At 39.4% G+C, this 27,799-nt stretch overlaps 3 protein-coding genes and 1 long non-coding RNA gene across 6 annotated transcripts; all 4 read left to right on the forward strand.

The window, feature by feature from the left end:
* Window positions 1-2,372: 2,372 nt before the first annotated feature.
* LOC104927555 (uncharacterized) lies at window positions 2,373-5,192 on the forward strand. The gene is made up of 7 exons (XR_002042294.2): window positions 2,373-2,387; window positions 2,974-3,015; window positions 3,336-3,701; window positions 3,803-4,116; window positions 4,515-4,569; window positions 4,680-4,791; window positions 4,879-5,192. It is a non-coding gene; the product is annotated as an uncharacterized LOC104927555 (long non-coding RNA).
* Window positions 5,193-9,196: 4,004 nt separating this feature from the next.
* hcn3 (hyperpolarization activated cyclic nucleotide-gated potassium channel 3) lies at window positions 9,197-17,484 on the forward strand. The gene is made up of 7 exons (XM_019264192.2): window positions 9,197-10,193; window positions 13,854-14,283; window positions 14,368-14,529; window positions 15,018-15,236; window positions 15,765-15,911; window positions 16,350-16,590; window positions 17,029-17,484. Exons 1-7 carry the CDS (start codon window positions 9,736-9,738, stop codon window positions 17,229-17,231), a joined length of 1,860 nt encoding a protein of 619 aa, XP_019119737.1. The 5' UTR covers window positions 9,197-9,735; the 3' UTR covers window positions 17,232-17,484.
* Window positions 17,485-18,996: 1,512 nt separating this feature from the next.
* On the forward strand, window positions 18,997-24,466 carry ndufv1 (NADH:ubiquinone oxidoreductase core subunit V1). The gene is made up of 11 exons (XM_010741662.3): window positions 18,997-19,104; window positions 20,174-20,300; window positions 20,383-20,465; window positions 20,568-20,738; window positions 21,006-21,189; window positions 22,689-22,878; window positions 22,993-23,205; window positions 23,468-23,634; window positions 23,723-23,804; window positions 23,892-24,037; window positions 24,208-24,466. Exons 2-11 carry the CDS (start codon window positions 20,196-20,198, stop codon window positions 24,283-24,285), a joined length of 1,419 nt encoding a protein of 472 aa, XP_010739964.2. The 5' UTR covers window positions 18,997-19,104; window positions 20,174-20,195; the 3' UTR covers window positions 24,286-24,466.
* Window positions 24,467-24,864: 398 nt separating this feature from the next.
* LOC113747218 (zinc finger protein 34-like) lies at window positions 24,865-27,521 on the forward strand. 3 transcript variants are annotated; one of them, XM_027286043.1, is made up of 6 exons: window positions 24,865-24,953; window positions 25,439-25,574; window positions 25,733-25,848; window positions 26,459-26,602; window positions 26,700-27,042; window positions 27,148-27,521. In XM_027286043.1, the coding sequence occupies exons 2-6, from the start codon at window positions 25,475-25,477 to the stop codon at window positions 27,378-27,380; spliced, it is 936 nt and encodes a 311-aa protein (XP_027141844.1). In that variant the 5' UTR covers window positions 24,865-24,953; window positions 25,439-25,474; the 3' UTR covers window positions 27,381-27,521. The 3 variants fall into 3 exon arrangements, with proteins under 3 accessions (XP_027141844.1, XP_027141842.1, XP_027141843.1); XM_027286041.1 differs by having other exon boundaries at window positions 26,700-27,521; XM_027286042.1 differs by lacking the exon at window positions 24,865-24,953 and adding an exon at window positions 24,956-25,058 and having other exon boundaries at window positions 26,700-27,521.
* The last annotated feature ends 278 nt before the right edge of the window (window positions 27,522-27,799 follow it).

Raw genomic sequence — 27,799 nt, forward strand, 5'->3', positions numbered from 1 at the left:
AAATAGAGCCACACAGTTTGCGAGCAGACGGCTTTGCCTGATGGTATAGAATGATTTTTAAAAGTAGTTGAAACAGCGCCCCACTCAGCCTTACACAACAACCTTCCCTCAACCCCAATTTTGAAAAACCCCTCAGAACAAGTACTTTTGTACTGACTTGATACTTTCTTGCATAAGAACATTTATATGGTTGCACTGATATTACATACTACTATATTAAGATCAACTGATCTTTTGGTGTCCTTCTTCCACTACCTTGGGTAAACAACACACCTTGATGTTGCAGGTCTTATAAGAAGTACATGGTCATTTTTGACAAACACTTCTCCTACTGTACTCTAGAAAACAAAGGGTGAGGAGGAGGAGCACCGCAAGGAGAAGGAACAAAACTGGACACTGAAGGTATAACTTTAAAACTACTCAAAGAGGTTTGTGCTCAGCTTCGGTGCTGCACTGATAAAATCAACAATTACAATTTAGGTCTGGACTTGTTCTTTCTTTTGTCTCTAAGCTACGATAAAACAGAATCTGATGCTTGGAACCCAAGAGATTAATTCTTCTGAAAGCACAAACTGACGCGAGCTTCAGACCAATCTGTAATCTGTGAAGAAAAACACCCCACTGGTTCTGTAAGTCAAAAAAAAATGCCTTGTACCTTGAAAACATTTGCGAAGAAAGGGAGCCTGACCTAGGTGGAATAATCATGATTGTGTCTTTTTAGGAAACTGTGTGGCAACCATTCTTTCTGAAGAAATGAAATCACAGCGACCGAATGACCCCACTATGGTTTGGATATTATTGATGTGTAACAATATTGGCGTTTGTTGTGATGTATACCTTTTTAAATAAAGATGTTTATATATATTTACAAGTGAAGTAAATACAATTTGAATAATGGCTATATGCTAAAGAAAATGGAAAGGGTTTCAAACACCTCACTGGAAAACAAATCAGTGACATCAACTTGTTACAAACAACATTTTCTTTTCTTTTTTTTTTTGTTGCCTGAGGGCTGAAAAAACCTGCAGACCAAGTTTCTTTTTGTCTCCTTGTGTAATTGCACTTTGTACTGATATTGTTATATACCCTGTGTGAAAGGTTAATGTGCAGACAAGGCTACATTTAAATCAAACTTTACTTTTAGTTGCCGATTAATTAAATGCATCTTTAACACGCTCCAACTGTGCTAGTATATCATTTTGTTTTATGACCTACTGTTATGCCCCAGTCTAGGGGCCTAGAGCATAACAAGAAGTAGGTGCCTCAATCTTCCCCGAGTCCCAAGTAGCCACTTACACAGGTTTTTATGCACAAACAAAAAAAAGGTTTATTTACAAAGGTCAAATTCTCAAAAACTATAACTAAGGTATCAACTTCAGGGTGGACCTAGGCCAAAACAACAACCAAAACAAACTATCTTGAAAATAAATCACTATGCTCAGAAAATTAAAATCACAATAAACTTACCTCCCTAAACTAACAAAAACAGGAGAAAACACGATCAAACAAAATGGCAGTCCACCCCTACTCTTCAAACAAAAAGCTACTTCTAAGGTCATACACACAGTTTGGCAAAAGGACATGTGGCAAAAGTTGGGAGAGGAGGAGGATGAGGAAATGGTGTCCACCCGGCAGCCGCCATCTTGGCTCCTTTTATCTTTGGGGCTTTCAAGCTCCAGCCAATCACAAGCCAGGACCAGGAAATTACTGCACCAATCACCTCCTGGGGATGGCACATCCTATTTGCATATGAAATAGACACAAGCACAGGGCACACAACAAAAACATACACAGACTACTAACAAACATGACCACAGTCATAACACCTACAATGACAAATGTTTTTAATATCAAATTAAAAACAAGCTCAAATTGTCTCTTGGTGCAATAGCGTTTTATTGTGTTTATGTGCAGCTGAGTGACTATCAGGTCTATTTTGAAAACAAACACTAAGTTTATTCAGGATGAACTGTGGACAATAAAGTCTCGATTAATGACAGAAAACAGAAGTAGTTACAATAAATGACCATCAGGTGTCGCACTGTGTAAACCTTTATCAACAGGATTGTACACTCAAATGTTGACAGCCATACAAAAGTGAATAATCTCCAGAGGCAGTGAGCATCATATACACTTCGGTTTGGGACGTCTCATCCAGTCAGAATCAAGCTCTCACTGGACGGCAGCCTCCATCAGCTGTGATCACATGCAGACACTTGACAACTGACCACTACAAGTGGGTTTTATTTGGGATCAAATTAAAGGAATGTTCTTAAAACACACAACAGTGGGAGGGAGACACTCCTATAAAGCTTCATACTTGATGAGGAAGTGACTGGTGGGGCACCACCCTTTTTCTGCTGTGATCATGTGACTATGTGACTGAGGTAAAGTTAGTATTCTTTATTATGTGATGTGCAGATTCTGTGACACTGGATGAAATACTGTATGTATGCAAAAGTGCTGAAGTCTTCGTCATCTAAATGTATTGCTCATGCCCTATAGCCTTAAGTGTTGGATGGAGATTGTCAGGATGGATACTGTAAATGTCAAATTGGAACCAAACCCTCCGTTTGGATTCACTGGAGGGGAAGTGCAAACTGCTGAAAAACAAAATAATTCAATCTTCATTTCCCTTCTGGTTCGGTGAGCAGTCCTGCTCAGGTGCCTACGTCGCAAAGTGGTTGAGAAAATCAGATACTCTTATTATTTAATATTCAGATGGAAAACTAGTATGGCTGGTTACATTCATGTTGCCGTAAGACTGGTTCATTGGTATGCGGATCTATGGCCTCAGGCAGAAACAGGAACTGACCTAATCTGCACTGAATAGATTTTAGGTTAAAGAGGAGTGAAAAATAAAAGTCTGTGCAGATATTAAATAACTAATTTCACTCTAACAAAACTGGCTGACATACTGTCACGCTTTCTTTTCTCTCTTCCCTTTTACTTATGATTTTTGGAAAACTTTAGGAAATGACGAGTCTGCACTGGTACTCCTCACCGGGAATAAAGGTACTTTTTAATCAGAAAGACTACAAGAAAATGTTTTACATTATATATAAAATATTGCAATCATAATTTAATACCCTGCCTCTCACCCTCAGTCAGCTGGGATAGATTAAAGCTTCCCAGATTGATGAATGATATTTTAATGTTCAAATGAGAGCAGTGAGAGTGAACTATCATTTAAACATAACTGTGAAAAAAAAAAAACAATTAGCTGCTTTAAACTACCAGCACTGCTGACGATCTGATTCGTATCCACCTGCCATGCACTTATCTTGAGTTGCTGGGATTCACTAAAAATCTGAACTGTTTTGTGTTTTTCTCAGAAATATGCAGATGAACTAAAACACCTGCTGCATGGGGAAAAAGGGGGCAGGTTCCCAGAGTCACTGATGAGTTACAGGTGTGAATAATTGCTCCAATAAGCCAACAGCTTCTCTCTCAAAACCACAGGTATTCTTATCATGTCTGAACCTTATTTACATACTGGCGCAACAAATGTTATGGTGAGTAAGGTGGAAAAATGAGTTGCTCAACCGGTTTGTGAAAGAGGGAGGAGGCAAAAGTGAGACAGACATAAGCTTGAGCTGCAAATCAAAGGACAGTGTCATTTCATGGTTTGGCAGTTGGTTGTCATCACGGGATAATTTGTGTGGCAAAAAACTTAAGTGGACTATATATCAAAAACAAAGGTAAGATGACTCAAATGAATTATCTTACCATCTTACTGCCATCTGTGCCTCTACAGATAAGATAATTTCTCTCTTTCCTTGTCACTTTTTCTGCATTACAGTAACCCATACAGGATCAATGCAGTTTCAGCGGATTTTGTCTATTTTCTACATCCTGGTGTCCATGGCACTAATGGTGGTTATATTTTATCAATATAAAGTGACGATAATGCTAAACAAGAGGGTTGAAGACCTGCAATCTGAGTCAAGGGCCCTTGAAAATTCATATATAAATGAAGAGTTACTTAAAGGGACGTTGGAAAAGCTTGTAGTTAAGGGGACAGAAGTAGTAGGGGACCTGGAGGGTGCACTAACCAGTCTCAGTGAGACGATGGCAAAGAAGAAGACAGAAACTGACACCTGTCAAGCAGAAAAGGTGAGGTGTGTGTAGGTGTGTCATGCAGGGTGGGAGTTTGCATGCAGAAAACATGGGAGGGTGAATGTCTTGGACAGCTCCATCTCTGACAGTTAACAATCTACTGATGTAATATATAATAGAATTATGAATCAGTCACAGAAGACATTTTTCTGCAAGCCACCATTTTGAAAACCCCTCAGAACAAGTACTTTTGATACTGACTTGATACTTTTCTTGCATAAGAACATTTTTACATTGTTGCACTGATACTTACATACTACTATTAATTTAATGATCAACTGATCTTTGTGTTCCTTCTTCCCACTACCTTGGGTAAACAACACACCTTGATGTTGCAGGTAATTATAAGAAGTACTATGGTCATTTTGACAAACACTTCTCCTACTGTACTCTAGAAAACAAAGGGTGAGGAGCTGACCAGCAAGGAGAAGGAACAAACTGACACTGAAGGTATAACTTAAAACTACTCAACAGAGTTTGTGCTCAGCTTCTGGTGCTAGCACTTGATAAAATACAACAATTACAATTTAGGTCTGACTTGTTCTTTCTTTGTCTCTAAGCTACGATAAAAACAGAATCTGATGCTTGGACCCAAGAGATTAATATTCTGAAAGCACAACTGACGGAGTTCAGACCAATCTGTAATCATGTGAAGAAAAACCCACTGGTTCTGTAAGTCAAAAAAATGCCTTGTACCTTGACAAACATTTGCAGAAAGGGAGCTGACATGGTGGAATAATCATGATTGTGTCTTTTTAGGAAACTATGTGGCAACCATCCTTCCTGAAGAAATGAAATCACAGCGACCGAATGACCCCACTATGGTTTGGATATTATTGATGTGTAACAATATTGGTGTTTGTTGTGATGTATACCTTTTTTAAATAAAGATGTTTATATATTTACAAGTGAAGTAAATACAATTTGAATAATGGCTATAAGCTAAAGAAAATGGAAAGGGTTTCAAACACCTCACTGGAAAACAAATCAGTGACATCAACTTGTTACAGACAACATTTTCTTTTTCTTTTTTTGTTGTTACATTACATTACATTACATTGCATTTAGCAGACGCTTTTATCCAAAGCGACTTACAGAGGAGGACATAAGCTGAGAAAGGTGTAAAGGAGCACAGAGTAGTCGTTAGTTTTGTTAGGCAGGGAAGCATTCTCGAAACAGAAAGGTTTTTTTAAAGGTAGAAAGGGATGTTGCTGTTCTAGTAGCCGTTGGTAGGTCATTCCACCATTTGGGGATGACCACAGAGAAGAGTTTAGAGTGACCTCGCTTTGCGAGAGGCGAGGGTACAACTAGACGGTTTGTATGAGTGGAGCGTAACGCCCTGGTCGGGACGTGAGCCTTGTTGTTATTGTTGCCTGAGGGCTGAAAAAACCTGTAGACCAAGTTTCTTTTTGTCTCCTTGTGTAATTGCACTTTGTACTGATATTGTTATATACCCTATGTGAAAGGTTAATGTTTGTGCTTTGTTTTTTGCCCGAGGGCTGAAAAAAATCCTGCATTGAAAATGTTAAGTAAAAAAAATCCTGTTGTTGTCATACTATAATATATTATAACATTTGTTTATTATTACTTATGCATCAAAGTAAAAGTTGGATTGTAGTGCTGTCGTGGCTCTGTTTTTGTCCCCACTGAAGAAGCAGCAGCGCTCTCTGATGTCTGTAAAGAGAAGTGAAAAGAATATGCCTGGTATTCCCAGGTAATCTCCTATCCAAATACTAACCAGGCAACCCTGCTTAGCTTCAAATATTATGTGTGTATAGGTTGGTATGCTATTATGCACAAGTGTGTATATAAATGTCCATCATCATCATACAGATATGTGTGTACATTTATATTCCACAGAAACTTTAGTATATTTGTAAAAGTTCTGACAAGAAGCTCTAGTTACATTTCTTAACTGTTTAACAATTCATTCATTTAATGTCCAAAAACTTAATTTTGTTCTGTTTTACAACTGACTCGCCTCTCTGGGACAGTCATGCTTTTTTACCTCCTATGAAGCATTTCTTTTTTTACTTTTTAATGTTGGGTGGAAGCAGCACTAAGAAAAAAGAGGGTCAACTAAACATAACCATACTCAGTAGAACAGCAACTAAACAAGATGTTAACTGAAGAAACTGACCAAACTTAATGACTCATGTCGAACATATGCGCTAGTTTGGCCAAACCAAATAATGCACAAAGGGTAAACAAGATGAATACAACTACATACAAGGCAATACTTACTACCTGTAAATGAAATTAACCTGTAGGCAGCAAGCTAATGAGGTGAGAGTGTAAACTGGGATGACATTACCCTGCATGGCTGTGGCCATCACACTGTTAGGGTGCAAGTGTAAGGTGACCGCTAAGAAAAAGTAGCTCTAACTCAATATTTTTCCATTTGGCCATGGTATTCTAGTATATACATCTTTATAGTACTTTATATCTATGTAATACTGTTTTTTGTCTGACATCAGTCGTATACAGCGTAATTAAAACTTCCACACACTGTATTGCTTGTTTATGGCTCTTAAGGGCTCATACATCAGATTGAGGAGGATCTCAGTAAATAGAATAAATTGATCCTGATGATCATTATTTGGCACAAATATGTGAATGTATCTATTATGCATTTGAATGAAAAGTTATTTAACTTGCCAAAACACATACTTACCTTCAGTAAACAGCAGGAACGGCTCAGCTCTTATTACCAGAAATAGATGCTGTTTTCCTCCAGGTTAAGTATGCTGAGGAGTCAGTAGGGAGGACTGACAAAATCAATGCAACTTTCCCACTTAGGCCCTAATTTAGCTGATATCTTTTCCCATAACTTGCCAAAACATGACCTATTTAATTCAATAAAATTTGGTTTATATAGTGCCAAATCATAAAAGTTATATAAAGCAGGTCTAGACGATAGATAGATAGATAGATAGATAGATAGATAGATAGATAGATAGATAGATAGATAGATAGATAGATAGATGGATGGATGGATGGATGGATGGATGGATGGATGTTAGGAGTCTGGTACCCCTCCACACTGGCCACCATCTGGTTCCCAAGCCAACTCACCACTAAGAGCATATGACATAGGAAACACTAAACTTCAGTGGGGAGCCAGCTTTAGGAGTGACCCAGTAATTGTGACTGAAGCTTCTCGAGTGTGCCTGTTCGTCTGAGTCGAACGTGTACATGTGAACATGACACCTGCAACTTCAGAGAGTGCGTGTCCGATAATGGTGAAATGCAATCTAGTACAAGGGTCTATATAATGAAGATTGACCTGGTCACTCACCAGAGAGGAAAATACCAGAGAGAGCACATCTGGGCAGCACTGAGCAAGTTTATCTGTTTGAATATGATTTAATATCTCTAATATAGATACATGTGTAATCAAACAAACACAAACTCTGAAGGGCCCTGTATGTCAGCTGTATCTTTTTATGTTTCGTTTTTATAAAAGTTAAAACTGAATTAGTATTATTATTATTAAATTTGTATCTTCACAGCACTGGTTTTCTTGTAACTTCTATGAAAAACAAATCAACATAGACATAATGAGAGTGCCAACTCCATCAGTTTCTCCGCCTTCTACTTTTAAGCTTCAACATAAAATAATTAAAGATGCAATACAGGACTTCCTACAAACAAGTGGACTAACTATAGGTACAGCTATCAAAGGAAACGTTGTCCCTGCATGGCAAATTCAGGTCAATCATCCAAAATGTGCAGGGTGTCAGCTCTGGTTTTAATCCTGGGATCCACAGAGTTGTTGGAAAAACCTGGATGGGGAAAGAGCAGGTGCAGAGAGGCAGTGAACCCCAGCTTCAGCTGCTTGCTGAGGCTCAGGTGGTGAATAAAACTGTGATGTGAAGCACTGTTGAAAGGAGATAATATGAAGATGATGAACTTAATGGCAAAGGGGACAACAGTAATGCTTGAATAATTTAATTATTTGGGTAAAAATTAGTTATTTCCATGGGAGGATTTGTAGCTTTTTTGTGTCTAAAAATAAACCTGTGTTTCACATGCTACAGGGTGGCGTGGATGAAGTTGCATAAAAATGATTAATGTGGTGATACAAACAAATGAAAATGCTTTGATGTTGGTAAGGTGGTCTTGTTAACCTGAATCTTTTGTTTATTTTAATAAAAATCTTATTGTGTAGAGATCCACTGGACAAAGTTGGCCAGAACAATTAAAAAATATAATTAATACATAATTGATAATGAAAAAAACAGTTTGTTGCAGTTTCCTTTCTTTGCTAGGATGGATTGGGTGAGAAGGTCACTACCTCCAGGAAGTAATTGCCAACCTCCTGTATAACTGCATCTAACTACATCATTTCTTTTCTCCTCTGTACAACTTAAACAAGATATATAACACATTAAGCTTCACGTGTAGGAGAATTATGTCACCTTTGGACAGAGGTAACAAAATCCAGGCTAACTGTTTCCCTCTGTTTCCAGGTTTTTATGCTAAGATAAACTAGGCAGCTTCTGGCCTTAGCTTCATATTTAGTTGAAAACACACGACTGTGGTGTCAGTCTTCTCATCTAAGTCTTGGCAAGGACGTGAATACGTTTATTTACGTATAATACGTTTATCTTTAATGTTGAATGCTTCCTTGAAGGAATTTGATTCATGGAGTTTAAATTCAATGTAAAAAAATAATAATTTGAACGGCTTATGCAAGTTTAAATTAAAACTCTGACACTAATTAGCTTAGTAAATATTTACTTCAGGCATCTATCATTAAATTCAGAAATAATATAACTCTTTGACTAAATTTATAAAAAAAAGAAAATAAAAAAAGGTGGTTGTTTGGTCTTCAGAAGTGTAAAATAATCTACAGTGCTTTTCAATAAATATAAATTTAGTCCCTTAACTAATTAGAGTAGAAATAAAAAAAAATGTATTTATGTTATCTTATGAAATGAATGTGTCAGTCATTTAGTTTTGATCTCGACTGACACGAGCATCTCCGTCCCGGCCGCGCACCACGACCTGCTGCAGTTATCTCCACCCGTCCCACGGGAGGGAGGGCACGTCCACTGCCGGGAGGAGGAGTAGGAGGAGGAGGTGGAGAGTGTAGGAGAGAGGCGGAGACTGTGGGGGAGAGGTGAGTGGACGCAGTTATGCCAACAAGCCGATTACTGAAGGCTACTGAGCCCTCGCTGTCAATTTGCGTGAGTCCTCTCACTCCTCTCTTGTATTTTCACGAGGAGCAGACTTCATTCATCACAGGAAAGTACTTTTTTAAAATGGAGGCTTCAACTTTTTATGGATTTATATTGTGAGGGGAAAGCCATTGCTCCTATTATATATGATTTGGACACTTTCACTGTGTATGTTCTGGTACTTAATGGTATTTTGTAGTTGCTGTCGTGTCACTGCTTTATATTTTTAAACTTTTTTTTTTTTTTTTTACCTTATGCTTTAAAGTGTTTCATTGTAGTTTTTTCTTGTAACGCACTAAAAGAATGCCTCACATGGAAAAGGTAACAGCAGTAAACTTAAGTGAGTGACTTTACAATCAGGAACCTACAAGCCAAATCACAGGGACAATACAGCCTTCTCTGCTTTGCCCAATTTAAAGTGCAAAGTGTAAAAATGACCAGCCTCCCCAGGAGTGTGGATGACCAGAGAGGTGTCAGCGAGACCCCGGCTCTCAAAACAGAGCCCCCCAAGCACCGCAGCTGGAGCAACCTTCGCTTCTCAAAATGGAGAGGTGGTTCCCAGAGGACGAGCCCCCCTGGTACCCCCTCACCGAAGACAGAAAAGAGGGGCGATGTGACCAAGACGCTCCTCTCCTTGGTCAAGACTCACAATGACGACTACACAGCAGATCCTGATGGCCTGCTGGACACCAACGTGGAGAGCGAAGGAGGCGATGATAACATCCAAGAGGACCAGTCCACCTACTTCCAGAGGCAGTTTGGAGCGATGCTGCAACCCGGGGTCAACAAGTTCTCCCTGCGCATGTTTGGCAGTCATAAGGGTGTTGCTGCTGAGCAGGCCAGGGTCAAGAGCTTTGGAGTATGGATCATCCACCCCTACAGTGACTTCAGGTAATGATGAGGTTGGGTTATATTTCCTAACCCTCAGTTTCCCTTTTAGTTTCACTGCTGTTGGTGGAGAATGGACAGAAACTTTGAATGGGTAAAAAAAAAAGAAGTGAGTAACATTTTGCTAACACAACATTCCCTAATTTGTCATTGATCTTTCAAAAACATTGAAATCATCGAGTTTTCATGCATCCATACAGCCTGTGATTGCGCTCAAGGACAGACTACAGTGCAGCAGCTGATGTCATGGTTCCTTGCACATGATAAGGAGATGAAGGGATTTGATTAGTGATACAGTATATAGGACAAGATCATCTGGATTAATGATACAACTGGTGACTCTCTTTCTCCTTGATGAGGGAGAACCCGCTTCATTTATCCTGATCACTTAAGTGATTCTGTGTTTTTCAAAAAAAAACAAAAAAAACATTAAGTTATGTCTTGCTTTACTCTGGCTTCACTTTTGGAGGGTTTGTCACATCATTTAACTTTTGGGAGCTTTTTTGAACGACATCTTAGCAGCAGTGACCTAACAATCTGACTGTGCGGTCACCAATAGCAGCCAGCAGCAAATTTAAACAATTTTTAAACATCGGGCCTATGCCGGACAGAGAGGATAAACCCATGCACAGGGATTATTGCCCATAAGAATCCCTATAATTCCAATCTTGCTCTATTATGCAATAATACACAGACAGCTGAGGGGGGGATTAATGAAGCCCTGTTCTCCTTAAACCGTATGCTCCAACTTCCCCTTTCAAATGGATGACTTGGAACAGCACGTTTTTGGCACTCTGGGGAAAAAGGTCAGATAGCTAGTTCTGTTAAGCGTTTTCTATCCAAATTAATGTTGGCAAATAAGCAAATATGTTCGTCTAAGAGTGGCATGATCCCCTCATCAAGCCGAGAGAAAGAGAGAGGCATTTTCAGCTTTCATTGGTGAATGATAAAGAAGGGACAGGGCATACAAAATGTCACGTTCGCTATATATGGATTATATGGCACATTTGAACCACTAACCACCACAGCTCTTGTCAATTGTTCTCCTCTCCTCTTGTTTTTATGATCAATGTACAAAACATTCATTTGACTGTACCGGGCTAAACAGAAATGTCACTTATAGTAGATTAATCGCCTTACAGTCAGTACCAGAAATACAAATTAATGCCTAATTATTCATATTTTATTATGGTTGTTTCTGAAATGATACTGCTGACTGACTGGTCTGACATGTTTAGTTAGTTAACATAGTGTTACATGCTCTATAAAGGCTGTAGCATTATCCACTGTAACTTCCTATAATCCCAGATGCCATGTCAGCTGTGTTTTTTCATTCACATCACAGTTAATCCAGCAGTGTAAAAAGTATATATATAAACTCAAAAAGGCAACATTAGTAGTCTAATAACATGCATCATCATTTTTTCCCCAACCATTCACACCATTGTCTGCCAGGAAGTCGATAATGTAACAAACTGTCCCTGCGCCAAATTAGAGTAACTGGATATACCGGGGTACCTAACAGAGTAACCTGTGAAGTCTGGATGTGTGTATGGGGTGTGTGTTTACAGCGTCTTTAAATTTGTAATGGACGTGCAAATAATCATGATGTTAACATGTTTAGCACCTACAACGTTGACTGTCTTAGTTAAGCGTTTTAGCATGCTAACATTGATGGATGTCGTGAGTTTGGATGGATGTATTTAGATAGAAATGTCTTTAGTTTTTCTAATGTTTAGTCATAAATCAAAGTATTGAACAACACTTTGACCTGATTGTTGGTTCCTGATAAAAGTGTGTGGCTCCCGAAAATGATTCCCGTCCTGTGGAATGGGTCTACCAGCTTTAATGGCAATCCATCTATCAGCTGTTGAGATATTTCGCTTCATAAATGTCAGGGTTGCAAAAACGGAAAAGGCAGGGGATCGCCAAAGTCATCAGGATTCATCCTCTGAGGATTTCTGTAGAAACTTACTTTGCAGTCTATCCAGTTGTTGAGGTATTTGCAAAATAATAACAATAACAAAATGGTGGACAAACTCCCTGCAGCCATGCCGAGGTTAATGGCAGAAAACAACAGGTAGATGTTTATCTCAACATCAAATGTGTAACCCATCTGTCAAGACTTGAATTTTAGTTCTTTGAACACAACGTCTTGCTTATTTAGAACATTTGTTGCTTTAAAAAAACTAAACATAGTTGATTAGAAGATTAAAAAATGAATTTAGATTTAGTGTGAAATGCTGTCAAACCACATTCCCATTCCTGTTCCACCCTCACTAGCCTGTCTTAACAGTTTTGATAGAGCAGAATCCATTTTGTTTGTCTCTCACACACTTGTACTTAAATATATGCACACACTTCATGTACAACATGACCAGCTATAATGCTCTGCAGAGGTGGAGTTATTAGCAGCAAGCAACCACTAATCCGTTGCAACACGAGTAGAGATGATAAGTAGTCATGTAAACCAGCGTGTAGACACAGAGGACATGGATGCGAGAGATTGATGGAGGGATAAACGTGAATCAGAATGAGGAACTAAACTATCACTTCCTATATCTGTGCTCTGACTGCTTAAAGAAGAAGGTCGTTTTCTCACAGGGTTCATATTGCGAAGGGTAACGGTAATCAAAAATAGTTGCTTCATATCTGTTACTGTGCCTCTGTAATGCAAGATAGACCAAGAGCGAGAGAGAAGCCCAAAGTGATTGACAGTTGATGGAAACAATCTGTAAGGAAACCCAAACCGTAGTGTGTAACCATTGTGCATTAGGAGACACCGGAGACCTGAAAGAGAATGAGATTGATGAGTGTAGCTATGTACAGCACAGACGTCCGGGTTTCAACATCCTGAAAGCAGCGGACTGCATATTCAGTCAGAATGACGTTTTCTTTTTTATATTGTCTTTTATAATTGTCTTCTTTATTAGTATACTAAGCCTGATGAGGTACGGCATACATTTTTGATGAGAGGGATTCCTCCTGTGACAGGAACTGTTAAGGGGTTGTTCTGAAGTGGGTCATTCCCTGAATGATACACTGTCCTCCTGATTGGATGACTTCATTTGACCCTGATAGCTGTTTCAAATTCTCGAACTTAAAGGAATAGTTTTACATTTGGGTAAACATTGTGCTAGATAAGACCTTTGACTAAGCTCTCTGGTCGTCTTCCTAATCTCTATAAACAGATATAAGCATATGAATGCAGAATCTGTGGGCAAGCAATCAAGATTTTTACACAAGAAACATTTCCATTTGTAGCCTGAGTAGCATTGACCAGTTATGTTTGAGAGTGCTTTAGCTGCAACAATCCATGTGGAGAGCCAAAGAGATGGTCACATTGGCCCAATTGCAGTCTCAGAACCTGCTGGATATAGTCTGACGAAGATTTAGCTTTTTATGAGCTGTTTAAAAAGTTATCTGGATTCATATGCTCAATCCATTATTTGAGTGAACTTTGCTGTTTTGAGCACTAAAACAAAGAGTAGAAACCTCAACTTCTCCTTCCACAGATTAAGTAACCACTGGTTGGTGTTCTCGCCTGTATTCTGTGTACAAATATACAGTTGCATTTCTCTGTAGAGCAGTAGTGGAACATGGTTTTGGGATTAGTTGTTCAAGTAAACAAAAGTAAAATGCTCCTACTCCCCTTCTGTCCAGGTTTTACTGGGACATCGTGATGCTCCTGTTGATGATGAGCAATCTGGTCATTTTGCCCTGGGGAATCACCTTTTTCGAAGACCAGAACACTGCACCTTGGATCACCTTTAATGTCCTGTCTGACACACTCTTCCTCATGGACCTGGTTTTCAATTTCCGCACGGGCATCCCAGGAGAGGACAGCCACATCATCCTGGACCCCAAAGAGATCCGCATTCATTACCTCCGCACATGGTTCCTGGTTGACTTTGTCTCCTCCATCCCCGTCGACTACATCTTCCTCATTGTCGACCTGGAGTCCCGTTACGAGTCATCTGACGTGTACCGCACAGCCCGTGCCCTCCGCATAGTGCGCTTCACCAAGATCCTCAGTCTTCTGCGTCTTCTCCGACTATCTCGCCTCATCCGCTACATTCACCAGTGGGAAGAGGTAAAGGAAGGGGAGGAGGGTGACAGAGAAACAGAGAAAAACATTTTTCCAGTTTAATGTTGCAACCAACTTTCTTTCTGTCAGATTTTCCACATGACTTATGACCTGGCAAGTGCGGTGGTGCGAATAGTCAACTTGATTGGCATGATGCTGCTCTTGTGTCACTGGGATGGCTGCCTGACCTTCATGGTGCCTATGCTGCAAGACTTCCCTCCAGACTGCTGGGTATACAAAAATAATATGGTGGTGAGTACATGTTCATTCAGAAATACTCACATGCTGCACATATCATGTTTAAACCTGAAAACCTAAATATGCTAAAGATATGTTTTGTTCAGCTCACCTTCTGTGTATCAACTAAAAAGCTCCCCAGGTTACACTGGCAATTAATTTGTGTGAATTAAAGTAATGCCTTTCACCCAAAGTCAACTGGGATAGGCTCCAGCACACTGTGACCCTGATGAGGATAAGTGGTTACAGATAATGGATGGATGGAGATAAAGTAATAGTTTGACAAATACATGTCTTTGCTTTCTTGCAGAAAGTTAGATAAGAAAATCTCTACTGTACGATACTTATTAAGCTACAGCTAGCAGCCAGTGAGCTTAACTTAGCACAGAGATTGGAAATAGGGAGAAACATTGCATGCATTTATGAGGTGTTTCTTAGCCTAGTTATTTGTATATGTCTTATGACAACACTGCCGTGCCCTCTCTTGTTTTTACTGTCTTCAGAATGCTACATGGCACATACAGTACTCCTACGCCCTGTTCATGGCCATGAGTCACATGCTGTGTATAGGATACGGTGCCCACCCCCCAGAAGGCATGACTGACGTTTGGCTCACCATGATCAGTATGGTCGTGGGGGCGACCTGCTACGCCATGTTCCTTGGTCATGCAACTAACCTGGTCCAGTCCCTGGATGCATCACACCGTCAGTATCAAGAGAAGGTAATCATCTTTGCATGGCCTTGATGAACAAATGAAAACATTTTCATGTACAGCTTCAGCTGTTTTACATCCCAGCAGCTTCACGTGGATACTAATGTGAGTCTGGCTGTAAGGCTTAATATCACAGCCATGTTTTATAGCATAAGCTTACTTGCTCGTATTTTATTCGTGGCAACTGTGCCAAATGCCTAGAAAATATGTGTATTATCTAATGGATTTTGTGGCCTTACTGTGACCCTTTCCAGAGGATTTTCACAAGATAAAGCAGAACGGATGACAGACTAATGACGGCACCTTTGTTCTGGATCACTGTTTACTAATGCCCATTACAAATGAGATTGTAATCCACTTAAAACCGCAGGGGGAAAAAATGCTAAACTAATAGAATAAATGCATAATTATTATGCTTAGAAATAATTCAGCAAACACATGGTTAGAAAATGTGACATCTGACATCAGCAATGTGGGATTTCAGTTGTATCTCCATGAAGGTCAAATCATCATGTGTTTTGTACAAATGTTTTCCAGTATAAGCAAGTGGAGCAGTACATGTCGTTCCATAAACTGCCAGCGGATGTAAGACAGAGGATCCATGATTATTACGAGCAGCGATTCCAAGGAAAGATGTTCGATGAGGACAGCATCCTCGGAGAGCTCAGCGATCCACTCAAGGAGGTTTGTTATTCATCAAACCTCTGATATGACTATTTCTGATCTGTTTCACTCTTAGTCACATATGACCACTGAGATGCAAATATAAGCCTGAACGATGCGGTTGATATCAATATATCGATGAAACTGCTGCTTATGTTTTCCATTAATTGTATTTAAGTGCAAGGTTTGTCCAACCAACAGTACAAACCATGAAAAATATGAAGTTCACAGAAATAGTAGTAGCAAATTGTTAAATTGAACAAGCATATTTATTTAATTATTCACATTCACAAAAAAGTGTTTTCATCTCATTGAAACCAAGTTACTATTTACTTGTTTGTAAAATTTGCTCTGAATCATGTTCTATAGTAAACTGTATGCATATAAGAGAGAGAAATCTCTTAAAGTTAAAGCATCATTTTAACTATTAAATGTCTCTCTTTCTCTCCCGCCATTCAGGAGATCGTCAGTTATAACTGCCGAGGACTAGTAGCTAACATGCCACTGTTTGCCAACACCGACCCTCATTTTGTGACAGTGATCCTGACCAAGCTGCGTTTTGAAGTCTTCCAACCCGGAGACTTGATTATACGAGAAGGAACGCTCGGTCGGAAAATGTACTTCATTCAACATGGCTCCGTCACTGTCATCCCACGTGGCACTAAGGCGATCACGCTCAACGATGGAGCATATTTTGGGGGTAAATCGTTTGTCGCTGTCTTCAGCCTTGAAACAGTTCCCTATCAAATGTATAAATACTTAAATCTGCAAGTCTTTATTATTTTTATTGTTGATTAATATGAGTATATAAATATGACTAACAACGAACTATCCCTAACCGTTGTTTGCCTTGCAAACTCATAGTGACTGCACAAGTCCCCATAAATCCACAAGTTATTGTTACACCTTGGCTTTTGTACGGATGAAAAAACGTGATATAATGTGTTGGTAGGCATATTTTGTGATCTTTGGACAGAGTCAAGGTTGTTATTTTAGCTGCTTTTTTGCTAAGCTAAGCTAACCAGCAGTTGGTTGTAGCTTCATATTTACTATACAGACATGAGAGTGTTATCAATCATCTCATTTAAGTCTTGAAATAGCTTTAAAGGTTAAACTGACTCTCTCTCTCTTGGTTCAGAGATCTGTCTCCTGACCCAAGGAAGACGCACAGCCACTGTGAAGGCTGACACCTACTGTCGCCTTTACTCTTTGAGTGTGGACAGTTTCAACGAGGTCCTGGAGGAGCATCCTCTGATGAGGAGAGCGTTTGAGAGTGTCGCTGTGGACCGACTGGGACGGGTCTCTCGCAGACCAAGTTTTCAGGCTGCACCCGGTGAATGACTTCCTCAGTACCAACTGAGAGAGACTCTGGCCACGGATTTGTCACAGATTTGTTGACTGAACTTGAGCACTTTAAAAACCTTTGATGTAAATTTTACAGATTGTTGTTTGCTTTAGAGCTCAGTTATGGACAACTTAATGGAGACACCCAATTTTATTTATTACTAACATATTATTGCTGCATTGGTTGGAAATGTACCTTCAGTTCATTTCCTTTTATTACTTGAATCTAAATAAGCTAAATGAACATTTTTGTGTATTTGTACACTTTTCATGTGAGATCTATTGTGTCATTTACAAACTGTATGAAGAGAAAAATTATCTTTTAACTTCAGCAACTTACAGTGTCGGTCATACGTGTGTTTTTTGTACCAATGCAACACAATCTCTTCCAAATGTAAGTACTGCTTTAAGAGCTTTACATTTTTATTTTTTTTGCCTGTATGCTCTCCGAGACTATAGTTTCATTATCCATAACATCATTCATCATCATTCATACAAGATATTGTAATCCCCCAGGTGCACCAGCTGGGAGATACATCATAGAGCTGTATGTAGCACTGAATCAAATGATCCCTCAGGTCTGTAGTAGGTTGCATCAAGTCAGGGTTTAATAGTCATGTTCACTGAGGATAAGCTGCTGTGATGTAATAACTGTAGAGATTGTACACAGTTATATATCATTGTTTAAACTGCCACATTTCATGGTACTCATGCATAGAATGTCTACATTTGCTTTAGTTATTTATTTTCTTATTATAAATTCTTATTATATTATAAAGGTGTAATTTTTTTCTCACTGTTTTTTTTTTCAGTTTTAAATTGCACTTAAATCTGTTTTTATTTCTGCTGCCATTTAATTTTCAAACATACAGTATCTTTGGCTTTTTTTAAAAATGTCTATGAAAATAAACAATCAGTAGGTTAATTATCAGATTATACTGAGGAACTTAAGCTCTCTAAAAAAAGAGATTCATTTGAACTGCCTATAGGCAAACAAACACACAAGTGCAGACGGAAGGTTACAGGGTATTTTAACAACAGATATTTTGAGCAGACGTCTTACTCGTAATATTAACAATGACAATTTATTCAGGCAAGCCATGACAGTGTGACAATGAGCCAACAGTGCAGCAGCTGAATTGAACTGAGCTGTCTTTAAAGTGAATTATAGCTGTGATTTTCTGGCTGTGTAAATGACCTGTGTGAGGAGGGAGCCTGTATGCTCTGCTTTGTTTCTGCTTCACAACTAGATCTGACAAGTGTGACTTGCTTAACACTTATAGGATGGTAGTCTAATGAACTGTGGAATAAAACGAAAATACTGATATTGATAAGAAACAGTCTGAATATATTATTAGTCACCTTCTGTTATGTATTAACCACAATGCGTATCTAAGCCTATCCTTTGTCATTCGTTAAAATCTTCTGATGAATGATCCTTGTACTGATGATGTCATGTAAATACAAAGATTTCTACCCTTTAAAAATAATATAAAAATGTATTTTTGCCTATGCAGTTTGTTGTTGACTTCCTATAAACCTGCACACACACACACACACACACATTATATTATATTATATTATTATTAGTATCTTAATATTTGAATACTGAAACTGGTTGAGGTATAACTATTGTATAAGTTTGGATGTTTTATTTCAGTTGTGAAAATGCAAATACTAAACACACACATATATACGGACTGTTGTGATGATTTTTTGTTTGTTTTTATGTTTTATTTTTATTTTTGTGTGTAACCTTTTGAATAATCTCCCGCGGCGCTCGAGCTGTTTTGTTGGTGATACCATCCGGGCCGCGTGCTCATCTACTTCCTGCGTACAGTTGAGCTCGGGACCTCGGGACGTAGAGAAGGTAATAAACACCGATTATTTACTCATATTAAAGCATTTGGTCGCTTTTAGTGCAGCCTGCATTAAAGCGGGTATTGGCTTGTTAATTCGTGCGCTGTGAGTTTGAGACGTGAATGCTGCGTCATGAATCCGCCGCTTTTATTGTGACACTACAAGGTTAACCGCTTAGCTTAGCTCGAGGCTAGCACCGTCCGGCCGTATGAGAGTGGAGGTCAGTGTGTTTCTCTGAATATGACACTTCACATTCATTCACAGTTATGCGGTTTCTTTGCGGTTAACTATCGCAGCTGAAGCATGAGGATCGATAACATTGTCGCCACTCACCGTCACCTTGGTTAGCGAACACACTCTGACATAACATCAACACAGTAGAAGTTACACAAGTTAGAGTCTGACGAAGAAAGCGGATTTAATTCAGGTATCTACCTCTGTAAGATGAAGTTACTGTTATCGTGTTTAAATGAAATGACACTGCTGCTTTACTCACTTTGTTTTGATTCTGCTCAGTGGGGTTAAAAAAAAAAAGAAGAAGCTTTGTTTGTTAGTGCTGATGATTTTACCTGAATGCAATGCAAGCCTAAAACCAGCAGAATTGTGACTTAATAACAGAAATTTAAACGATATTAATCTGAACTAATAATAATAAAAAAATAAAATTAAGCATGATTTGTTCATGTTTAAATTTCTAGGGCTACAAGAAAAACACATCCTGCTGCGCTGTGTTTGAAAATGACACTGTGACCAGAGATGCAATGATTTCTCAATTCATTGATTGGTTGGTTCATATGCAGGAAATGAATTGGTATCTGTTTTGATAATTAATAACGTCACCCTTTTCTGGTTCCAGCCTCTCAAATGTGAGAATTTTGTGCTTTTCTTTGTTTTATATCATCCTAAACCGAACACCTTTGTGTTATTGGTTTAAAGGACTGGACAAAAAAGACATTTTGAAGATGTCACTGTGGAGTTTTTTATTTTATTGACCGACTGATAAATAATCATTAGCTGCAGCCCTAATTGGGATTGTTGTTTCTAACCTAATCTAATCTGTTTGACTTGTCATGTTGCAGTTTTCCCCTCCCTGCTGGAAGGATGCTGTCCTTGACTCGAGCAGTGGTGAGCGGGGTGGCTCGTGCTCCAGCTGCTGTCAGCCAAGGTGGAGTGACCGCCATCACCCGATTCAACAGCACAGCACAGGTACCTGGTCCATATTTTGTCAAACTAAAGTTTAAATGGTGACAGCGGGGTTAACATTTAAAACGTTTGTCTTATTTTTCAGAGTGCTCCTAAGAAAACAACATTTGGACCTTTGGCAGATCAGGATAGAATTTTCACAAATCTTTATGGCCGCCATGACTGGAGGTAACACCTCGACGTTATTCTCATGTGTTTGTTGGATTGAAGTCATCAGTCATTGCTATAAAGGCAGAACGCAGCCTTCACCTGCTCATATTTGTGCTTCAGGCTGAAGGGAGCGTTGAAGCGTGGCGACTGGTACAAAACTAAGGAGATCCTTTTGAAGGGGGTCGACTGGATCCTCAATGAGGTCAAAGTTTCTGGCCTGCGTGGGAGAGGTGGAGCTGGTTTCCCTACAGGCATGAAGTGGAGCTTCATGAACAAGCCCAGCGATGGCAGGTGAGTGAGGAGACAGACTGAGGCACACACATCTCGTCTAGAAGTCGAGAGTACATAGTCGCACTGGCACAAAAGCCGAAAATGAAAATGTGAAATCTTGATTGTAGCTGGATGTGTGTGCATTAATCTGGCAGTTATTTAGATGGACGCATTTGAATATTTGTGGCAGATGAAATCTTCAGACTGCTGACTGAACCAGCACTGTGGCTGCTCTGAGAAAAGAACAAGGAAATTTGCCCCTCACCCAGTTTTATTTTCTTGTTTTAGGCCAAAGTATCTGGTGGTAAATGCTGATGAGGGAGAACCTGGCACCTGTAAGGACAGAGAGATTATGAGGCACGACCCTCACAAGCTGGTGGAGGGCTGCCTGGTCGCTGGGAGAGCCATGGGAGCGCGTGCTGCTTATATCTACATCAGAGGAGAGTTCTACAATGAGTCGTCCAACCTGCAGGTGAGAATGGACAGAATGAAACCTGAGATAGAAACTTTATTTTGAGCTCGTATTACTTCTGTGTTCGCTGACAGTAAAAGGTTCATTTTTGTTTAAATTCGGCCAACTCTTCTTTCATTTCCCGCCTGAATTCCTATTTGAATGAAGTGGAGCTGCTTTTTTTGTGTAATGTTACTGCCTCTGCTATCTTGTTTGCTTTAGCTCCCCATGCTCATACTTTAATCAGTTACAACTTAAAACGATTCTAGTTTATTTTGAATTCTTGGGGGGATTTTTTTTTTGTCCAACTGCTGGGAGCTCTCGGTCTAACCTGCCATCCCACCTACTGGAGTCGATCTGCAACAGTTTTAATTCATGTTAGAAATTTTTCTACATTTTTCCAAAAAAACAAAACAAAAAAAAAATGCCAAAAAGTTCCAGTATCTCAGTTGTAAGGATTTACTGCTTTGTTGTTTTTTTTCTATGTGATCATAAACCGAGATGGAAATTTTAAGTTTTTCAAGGATGTTTTACTCTGTATGGAAATTTTGATTTAAAAAAATCCAGAAGCTTAAAAAAAACAATGTGGCCGTTTCATTTAATTCACACTCCTCATTGTTACATCACTAAAAACCAGCTTAAGGGCTGAGTGTTTCTGTTGAGATTTTGGACTTAAATAGTTTTTTTGGAATAAATTTCAACATTTGATGCAGTATTTTTTTGTGTAATTATAATTTGTAGTGAAATTCAAACAATGTTGAGGACCGAATAACTGATAGATGCACAACAACAAAACAGAGGAGATTTCTTTTTTTAGAGCTTTGATCAATAGTAATATTAATAGTAATAAAAGTCTGGAAAACAAATTGAATTGTTCCTGAATCCTCCAAAACTTTTTAATGTCATAATAGTGATCTTATTCAAAAACAGCATGTTGTTTGATTGGGCTGTTAACATCTGTTGCTTATAGATGTTCCTTTCATCATATGCTCAAAAAAATGACAACCAACCATCTTATTACATGTTTTTCCTCCAGAATTTAGTCTCAGCTTACTTTTTTCTTACTGGTTCCTCTTGATTATATCCTTGTAGCTATATTTATGCATATTTTCAAGCTCTGTGAACCATTCTTTGTACAGCTGTAAATAAGAGTTCTCATGCCCCATGAAAGAGTTACCGTGTTGAATGTGTCTCAAAATACTACAAGCCGTAAATTAGGAATACTTGTGTGTAACAAAAAAATCTAAGTTGGCTGTGTTTGACGTCTTCTTCACATTCTGTTCTCAAAGTTCAAGATTAAACATTGATGCTCAAATCCACATATTTAAATTTTATAACAACATTTTCATATAGTTATTACTAAAAAGGCTGATTACGTCATGGCACTTCATGTTATTTATTTAGCTGTTTAATTTAGATTTTTTTTTGGTACCCTTATCACTATAATAGTAGATTTATGCATATATTTATGTAATAATTCATCCAGTTAAAGCATTATATTTTCCATATCTTGTTCTTAGGTGGCTATCAATGAGGCTTATGCTGCTGGGCTCATTGGAAGGAACGCCTGTGGCTCTGGTTATGACTTTGATGTGTTTGTGGTCCGTGGTGCTGGAGCGTACATCTGTGGAGAGGAGACTGCTCTTATTGAGTCCATAGAGGGAAAGCAGGGGAAGCCCCGCCTGAAGCCCCCATTTCCTGCTGATGTGGGTGAGTTCCAGGGCACAGAGGGGGAGAAAATATTGCAGACACTGAAGTTTTCTTTTTCTTGTCAAATAAAAGCCGTTCTGAAACATCTGCTTCACTTCTGCTGCTGTCTTCAAGGTGTGTTTGGTTGCCCAACAACTGTTGCCAATGTGGAGACTGTATCCGTGGCGCCCACCATCTGTCGTCGTGGAGGCTCGTGGTTTCTGGGCTTTGGCAGGGAGAGAAACTCCGGCACAAAGCTCTTCAACATCTCTGGCCATGTTAACACCCCCTGCACTGTAGAGGAGGAGATGTCTATCCCTTTGAAAGACCTCATCGAGAGGCATGCAGGTACATCACCAAATGTATCCAGTGTTGTAAATGTTGGACTCTATAAATACTTGCAAATGGTGAGGGGAAAAAAAAGAAACTGATGAAGCCCTTTTATTTAGGAGGAAACCTAAATACACGATTTGTTTATCTACGTGTTTTTCCCCGTTCCAAAAGGGTTATGGAGCGAAAAGATTAAGTCAGCTTAACATAAGCACAGTGAAGTGAATGCAGTTTTTTTTTTTTTTTTTTAACTTAATTGAAACGAACATCTGTCTGGTAGGTGGTGTGCGTGGCGGTTGGGATAACCTGCTGGCTATAATCCCCGGTGGCTCTTCAACACCCCTCATTCCCAAGAGCGTGTGTGAAGAGGTGCTGATGGACTTTGACGGCCTCATCCAGGCTCAGACTGGCCTGGGAACAGCCGCAGTTATTGTCATGGACAAATCTGTGAGTTTGCCACCTCTGCTGCATAATTCATCACGCATAAAGACATAATCAAACATGTGTTACATTGGTGGATACATTGTTTTTGCAGACTGACATCATCCGAGCCATCGCCCGCCTGATTGAATTCTATAAACACGAGAGCTGTGGTCAGTGCACGCCCTGCAGAGAGGGTAAGTCCCACTTCAGCGTCTTTTCAAGCATTGGCTCCCTACCTCTCGCAAACTTACATTATTTCCCCCTTTTCTCCGTTTCTTTAGGAGTGGACTGGATGAATAATATGATGTGGCGCTTCGTGAAAGGTGATGCACGGGCAGCAGAGATCGATATGATTTGGGAGCTCAGTAAGCAGATTGAGGGCCACACTATCTGTGCTCTGGGAGACGGTGCAGCATGGCCAGTGCAGGTAACAACATGTCAAAATGTATTTGCATAATAACAGGGTCACTGATAGGAATTACATGGGAAAGTGATAGTTGACATTTAGCCCTCGCCATCGAGGGTACCCCTCGGTACTGTTTGTGTGCTTTTAATTCAAGACAAATGAATATACTGTCCTCTTTTCTGTGTTCTCAGGGATTGATCAGGCACTTCAGGCCTGTGATGGAAAACCGAATTTCTGAATACCAACAACAGAAGCAGGCCAGGGCTTAAATGGCTCCTACACATCCTTGATTTCGTTCTTCTGCCTCACACGCCCCTTAACCCTGTGCTTGTGTCATCTACAAATTATTTAAAGTGATAAAAAAATGCCGTCTTTATCACCTCATCATCAAGTTTTACCTTGATGCGTCTGCCTTGTCTGAAACTACCAATAAATTCTATGAATCTTAAACCACGCCTTTGTTTTTGTCTTTGTGGTATTTTAATCTCAGTCTCTTGTTTGAATGTTTGAACATTTAGAAAATTGTAGAAAGTAACACTAATGACTAATAATTTTAATATTGTTTTTTTTGTAATGTTTCCACCAAAAACTGAAGCCCTGCCAGTGCAAATTATTCCTTTTCTTCTCTGCCTGTTTTTTTTCTATTGTGTAATGTTAAGGAATATAACAAAGCAGAGTAGCAGAACGCTCAGCACAGACAGGGTTACACTTACAATAAAAAAATAAAAATAAAAAAAAATTCTATAACCTATACTACCAAATCATGGTTTTACCCTATAAAGCTCAAATTCATGAGAAAATTAATTAAAGGCCTCATAATCAGCTGCAGTGTCGTAGTCTCGCGACAGCTGCGATGTCCGCGGTCTCTCACGTCACGTGATGTGGGCAGAATATTCACCGCGGCTTCATTTCGGTGGACGTATCGCCGTGTCGCACGGTAAGAAATGGACGCCCTTTGGGGTTGTTTACAAATATTTAAGTCAAAATGAATAATAATTCCTCACATATATGCTCATTTTAAATACACAGCTGCGAAACTAAAGTAAGCACAAGGCACCGCTGTTTAAAATGTTGTTGAAATACATGAGCACAATGTTGTAGCTGTGCATGTTGAGTAGTGTCCGCTCTGCATCCTCCTCATCAATTAGCTCAGCCCTTGTGTTAATTGTTTTGGGGCTTTATTTCATCACTAGCCTCTCCGAAATAAATGAAAAACAACAACAAATGACTGTTTTTTAATAAACCCAGTCTTTAATATTTGCTTATTTAGCAGAAATATCCATATTTCTCGTCTGTTGGCGGGCTAACGCTAGCCACTGCAGTCAGTCATCTCTTATAGTCGGTTTAGCTTCAGCCTGTGATCTCCTATGATGATGATGATGATGATGATTATGATGCATTCAGTGTGTTCATATGTTACAGCTCCATGCGGCCGGGGTTGTGTCTGAAAGCATCAGCATGGAAATGTTGAAGATAGAGCAGGTCATTGTTGGCAGCGAGAGGAGATCCACCCCAGCAGAGATCAAGTCCGAGCCCGCCGTCGTCCCTCTGCAGTCCTGTAAGCTTAAACATTACTATGCATACATGATGTGAGGCTGTGGATCAAGTCTCATTTCGCAGCACTCACAACACTGTGAAGCCATGCAGTTATATCTATTTATTCCTGTTATTACACTGTGACTAATCATCTGACACCTTCATCTTATTGTGATGCAGATCAGCATGAGAGTCTGCAGTGTTTTCAGTGCTTCATCACCTTCTGTAGCTCCAAAGCCAAGGAGAGACACATGAGGAGGAGCCATCGGGACCAGTACAAACTGCAGCTGCCACAGGTAGGGGAAGGCAAGACAGAAAAGGCCAGGTTGTGTTTCTAGTTATGCATATGTAATAAGTTTGATAAATTAATAATCTGGTTTATAAAATAGGAGAAAATAGTGGAAATGTTTGTTACAATTTAGAGTAAATACATGTATCCACTCCACCAACAGTCCAAAATACATGTAGTCTTCACATTTGAGATGCTGGAAGCTGTAAAGTTTGTTCATTTCACGTAAAGAAGACAATTTATCACTTATTCACACTGTTGCCAATACTGGATTTTTGTGGTTGATATTTTGAAAGAAAATATCTATATAATATAATATATATTAATTTTACGGGGGGAAATTGAAGAGTTGTGACCAAGTTGTGTACTGCGTGGGACATTTTACATTTTACTCCCTGTTGGAGATCACTGTCAATATTGGACAATAATATTGGCTGCATAATTTAGTCTTTTTGTGCATCATATTATCTTGGACAAAAAAGAGTTGAAATTTGGTTTGAGAATAGCTGAGGGGAAATGATGTGTAATCACATTTTGTTCTAAAAAGAAGAAGCAATAAATAAAAGTATTGAGTGATTTCTTTTTTTTTAACTAATGTTCTGCTCATTCTTTTGCAGACTAATACACTCTTTACTTGCTACACGTGTGACAAGAGTTTCACTTCCTCTGATGAACTCAGCCAGCACCAGGCCACCCACAACAGAGAAGAGAAGCCCTTTAACTGTTCTTACTGCCGGAAAAACTTCTTCACCTTCACTGAGGTGAGGGCACATCAGACTCATCTTTTTCTTTCTGTTCTTGGGAAATTATAAAATAACTGTTCATTGTCTATAACTAATGTAAAATGTCGTGTTGCAGTTGAACAAACACAGACGACATGAGTGCATACAACGACGGTGTCCCTGCAGGGACTGTGGCGCCTTGTTCCCCAATCCTTCACGACTTCGTAATCATCGCATTGCAGTGCACCCCCAGCGCCCAGTAGTCGCAGATGACATCGACACCTACCAATGCTGCAAATGTAGCTGTGGTTTCCAGACAGAAGAAGAACTTCTGCAGCACCAGGAGATATTTGCTAATGATCTAAACTGTGAGACTAAGTCACAAGGCAAAAAACGTGGCCGTAAACCGAAGTACGCAGCTCAGATGGAAATGGATGACATCAAGAAGATCAAACAACAAGAGGAAGCAGAGGAAGGATGTAATGACTCCATAACAGAGGGATGCGTCTCTAATGATGTACAAACTGAGCTCAAGATTCCTTGTTCTGAAGCAGATTGTGACCTCACATTTCCTTCTGTTGCAGCCCTGCGGGCACACAAAAGGGAAGAGCATGGGCCTCTACCTCGCAAGGCTCTCACGTGCATAGAGTGCGAGGAGAGCTACACCAGACCCGAACAGCTTAAAATACACATGGCCAGGGCTCATCGTGCTGAATACACCTGCCACACCTGTGGAAAGAGCTTTGCACGAGAGAGCATCCTAAAAATCCACCAGAACACCCACACTGAGGGCGAGGAGGAAGCAGAACAGAGATAATATATGGGGAAAAGACTGCAACCGCAACCTACATCACTCAGTTCAATCATTGTCAGAACTTCTGTCACATTCTCCATAGTGTAAGATTTTTATGTGAATATTTTAGGGTGAGAGTTTTTGAATAAAGGGTATGCAACATGAGTTATGTTGTTTCTGGAATGTTATTTTCAATTCCTTTTAGAAAGTCATCCTACACTTGTGAATAAAACTGTACCAATCTGTACATAATAATTATTTCTGTCCATTATAAGCTCATGTCACAAAGGCCTTTTTGTTGTCCGTATTACCTCTATTGTACCTGATATGTTTTATATTCATTGTAGAGTACCTAGCTAATTCTCTCTCAAGTCTGGGAATGGTTTGTATTTAACTGTACTGTTTTATTTTCAGGAAAACTCAACATGGTGACAATTACACAG

The sequence above is a fragment of the Larimichthys crocea genome, chromosome XIII, assembly GCF_000972845.2.
Source record: "Larimichthys crocea isolate SSNF chromosome XIII, L_crocea_2.0, whole genome shotgun sequence".
In the NCBI taxonomy this organism is placed as follows: Eukaryota; Metazoa; Chordata; class Actinopteri; family Sciaenidae; genus Larimichthys; species Larimichthys crocea.

Excerpts from the sequence above, each read along its gene's own strand:
- hcn3 (XM_019264192.2), top strand. The coding sequence starts at position 9,736 with ATGACCAGCCTCCCCAGGAGTGTGGATGACCAGAGAGGTGTCAGCGAG. Across the intron at positions 10,194-13,853 it reads CACCCCTACAGTGACTTCAG|GTTTTACTGGGACATCGTGA; the intron begins GTAATGATGAGG and ends CCTTCTGTCCAG. Across the intron at positions 14,284-14,367 it reads ACATTCACCAGTGGGAAGAG|ATTTTCCACATGACTTATGA; the intron begins GTAAAGGAAGGG and ends TCTTTCTGTCAG.
- ndufv1 (XM_010741662.3), top strand. The coding sequence starts at position 20,196 with ATGCTGTCCTTGACTCGAGCAGTGGTGAGCGGGGTGGCTCGTGCTCCA. Across the intron at positions 22,879-22,992 it reads CCCATTTCCTGCTGATGTGG|GTGTGTTTGGTTGCCCAACA; the intron begins GTGAGTTCCAGG and ends GCTGTCTTCAAG. Across the intron at positions 23,206-23,467 it reads CCTCATCGAGAGGCATGCAG|GTGGTGTGCGTGGCGGTTGG; the intron begins GTACATCACCAA and ends TCTGTCTGGTAG.
- LOC113747218 (XM_027286041.1), top strand. The coding sequence starts at position 25,475 with ATGGAAATGTTGAAGATAGAGCAGGTCATTGTTGGCAGCGAGAGGAGA. Across the intron at positions 25,575-25,732 it reads CGTCGTCCCTCTGCAGTCCT|ATCAGCATGAGAGTCTGCAG; the intron begins GTAAGCTTAAAC and ends ATTGTGATGCAG. Across the intron at positions 26,603-26,699 it reads ACTTCTTCACCTTCACTGAG|TTGAACAAACACAGACGACA; the intron begins GTGAGGGCACAT and ends GTCGTGTTGCAG.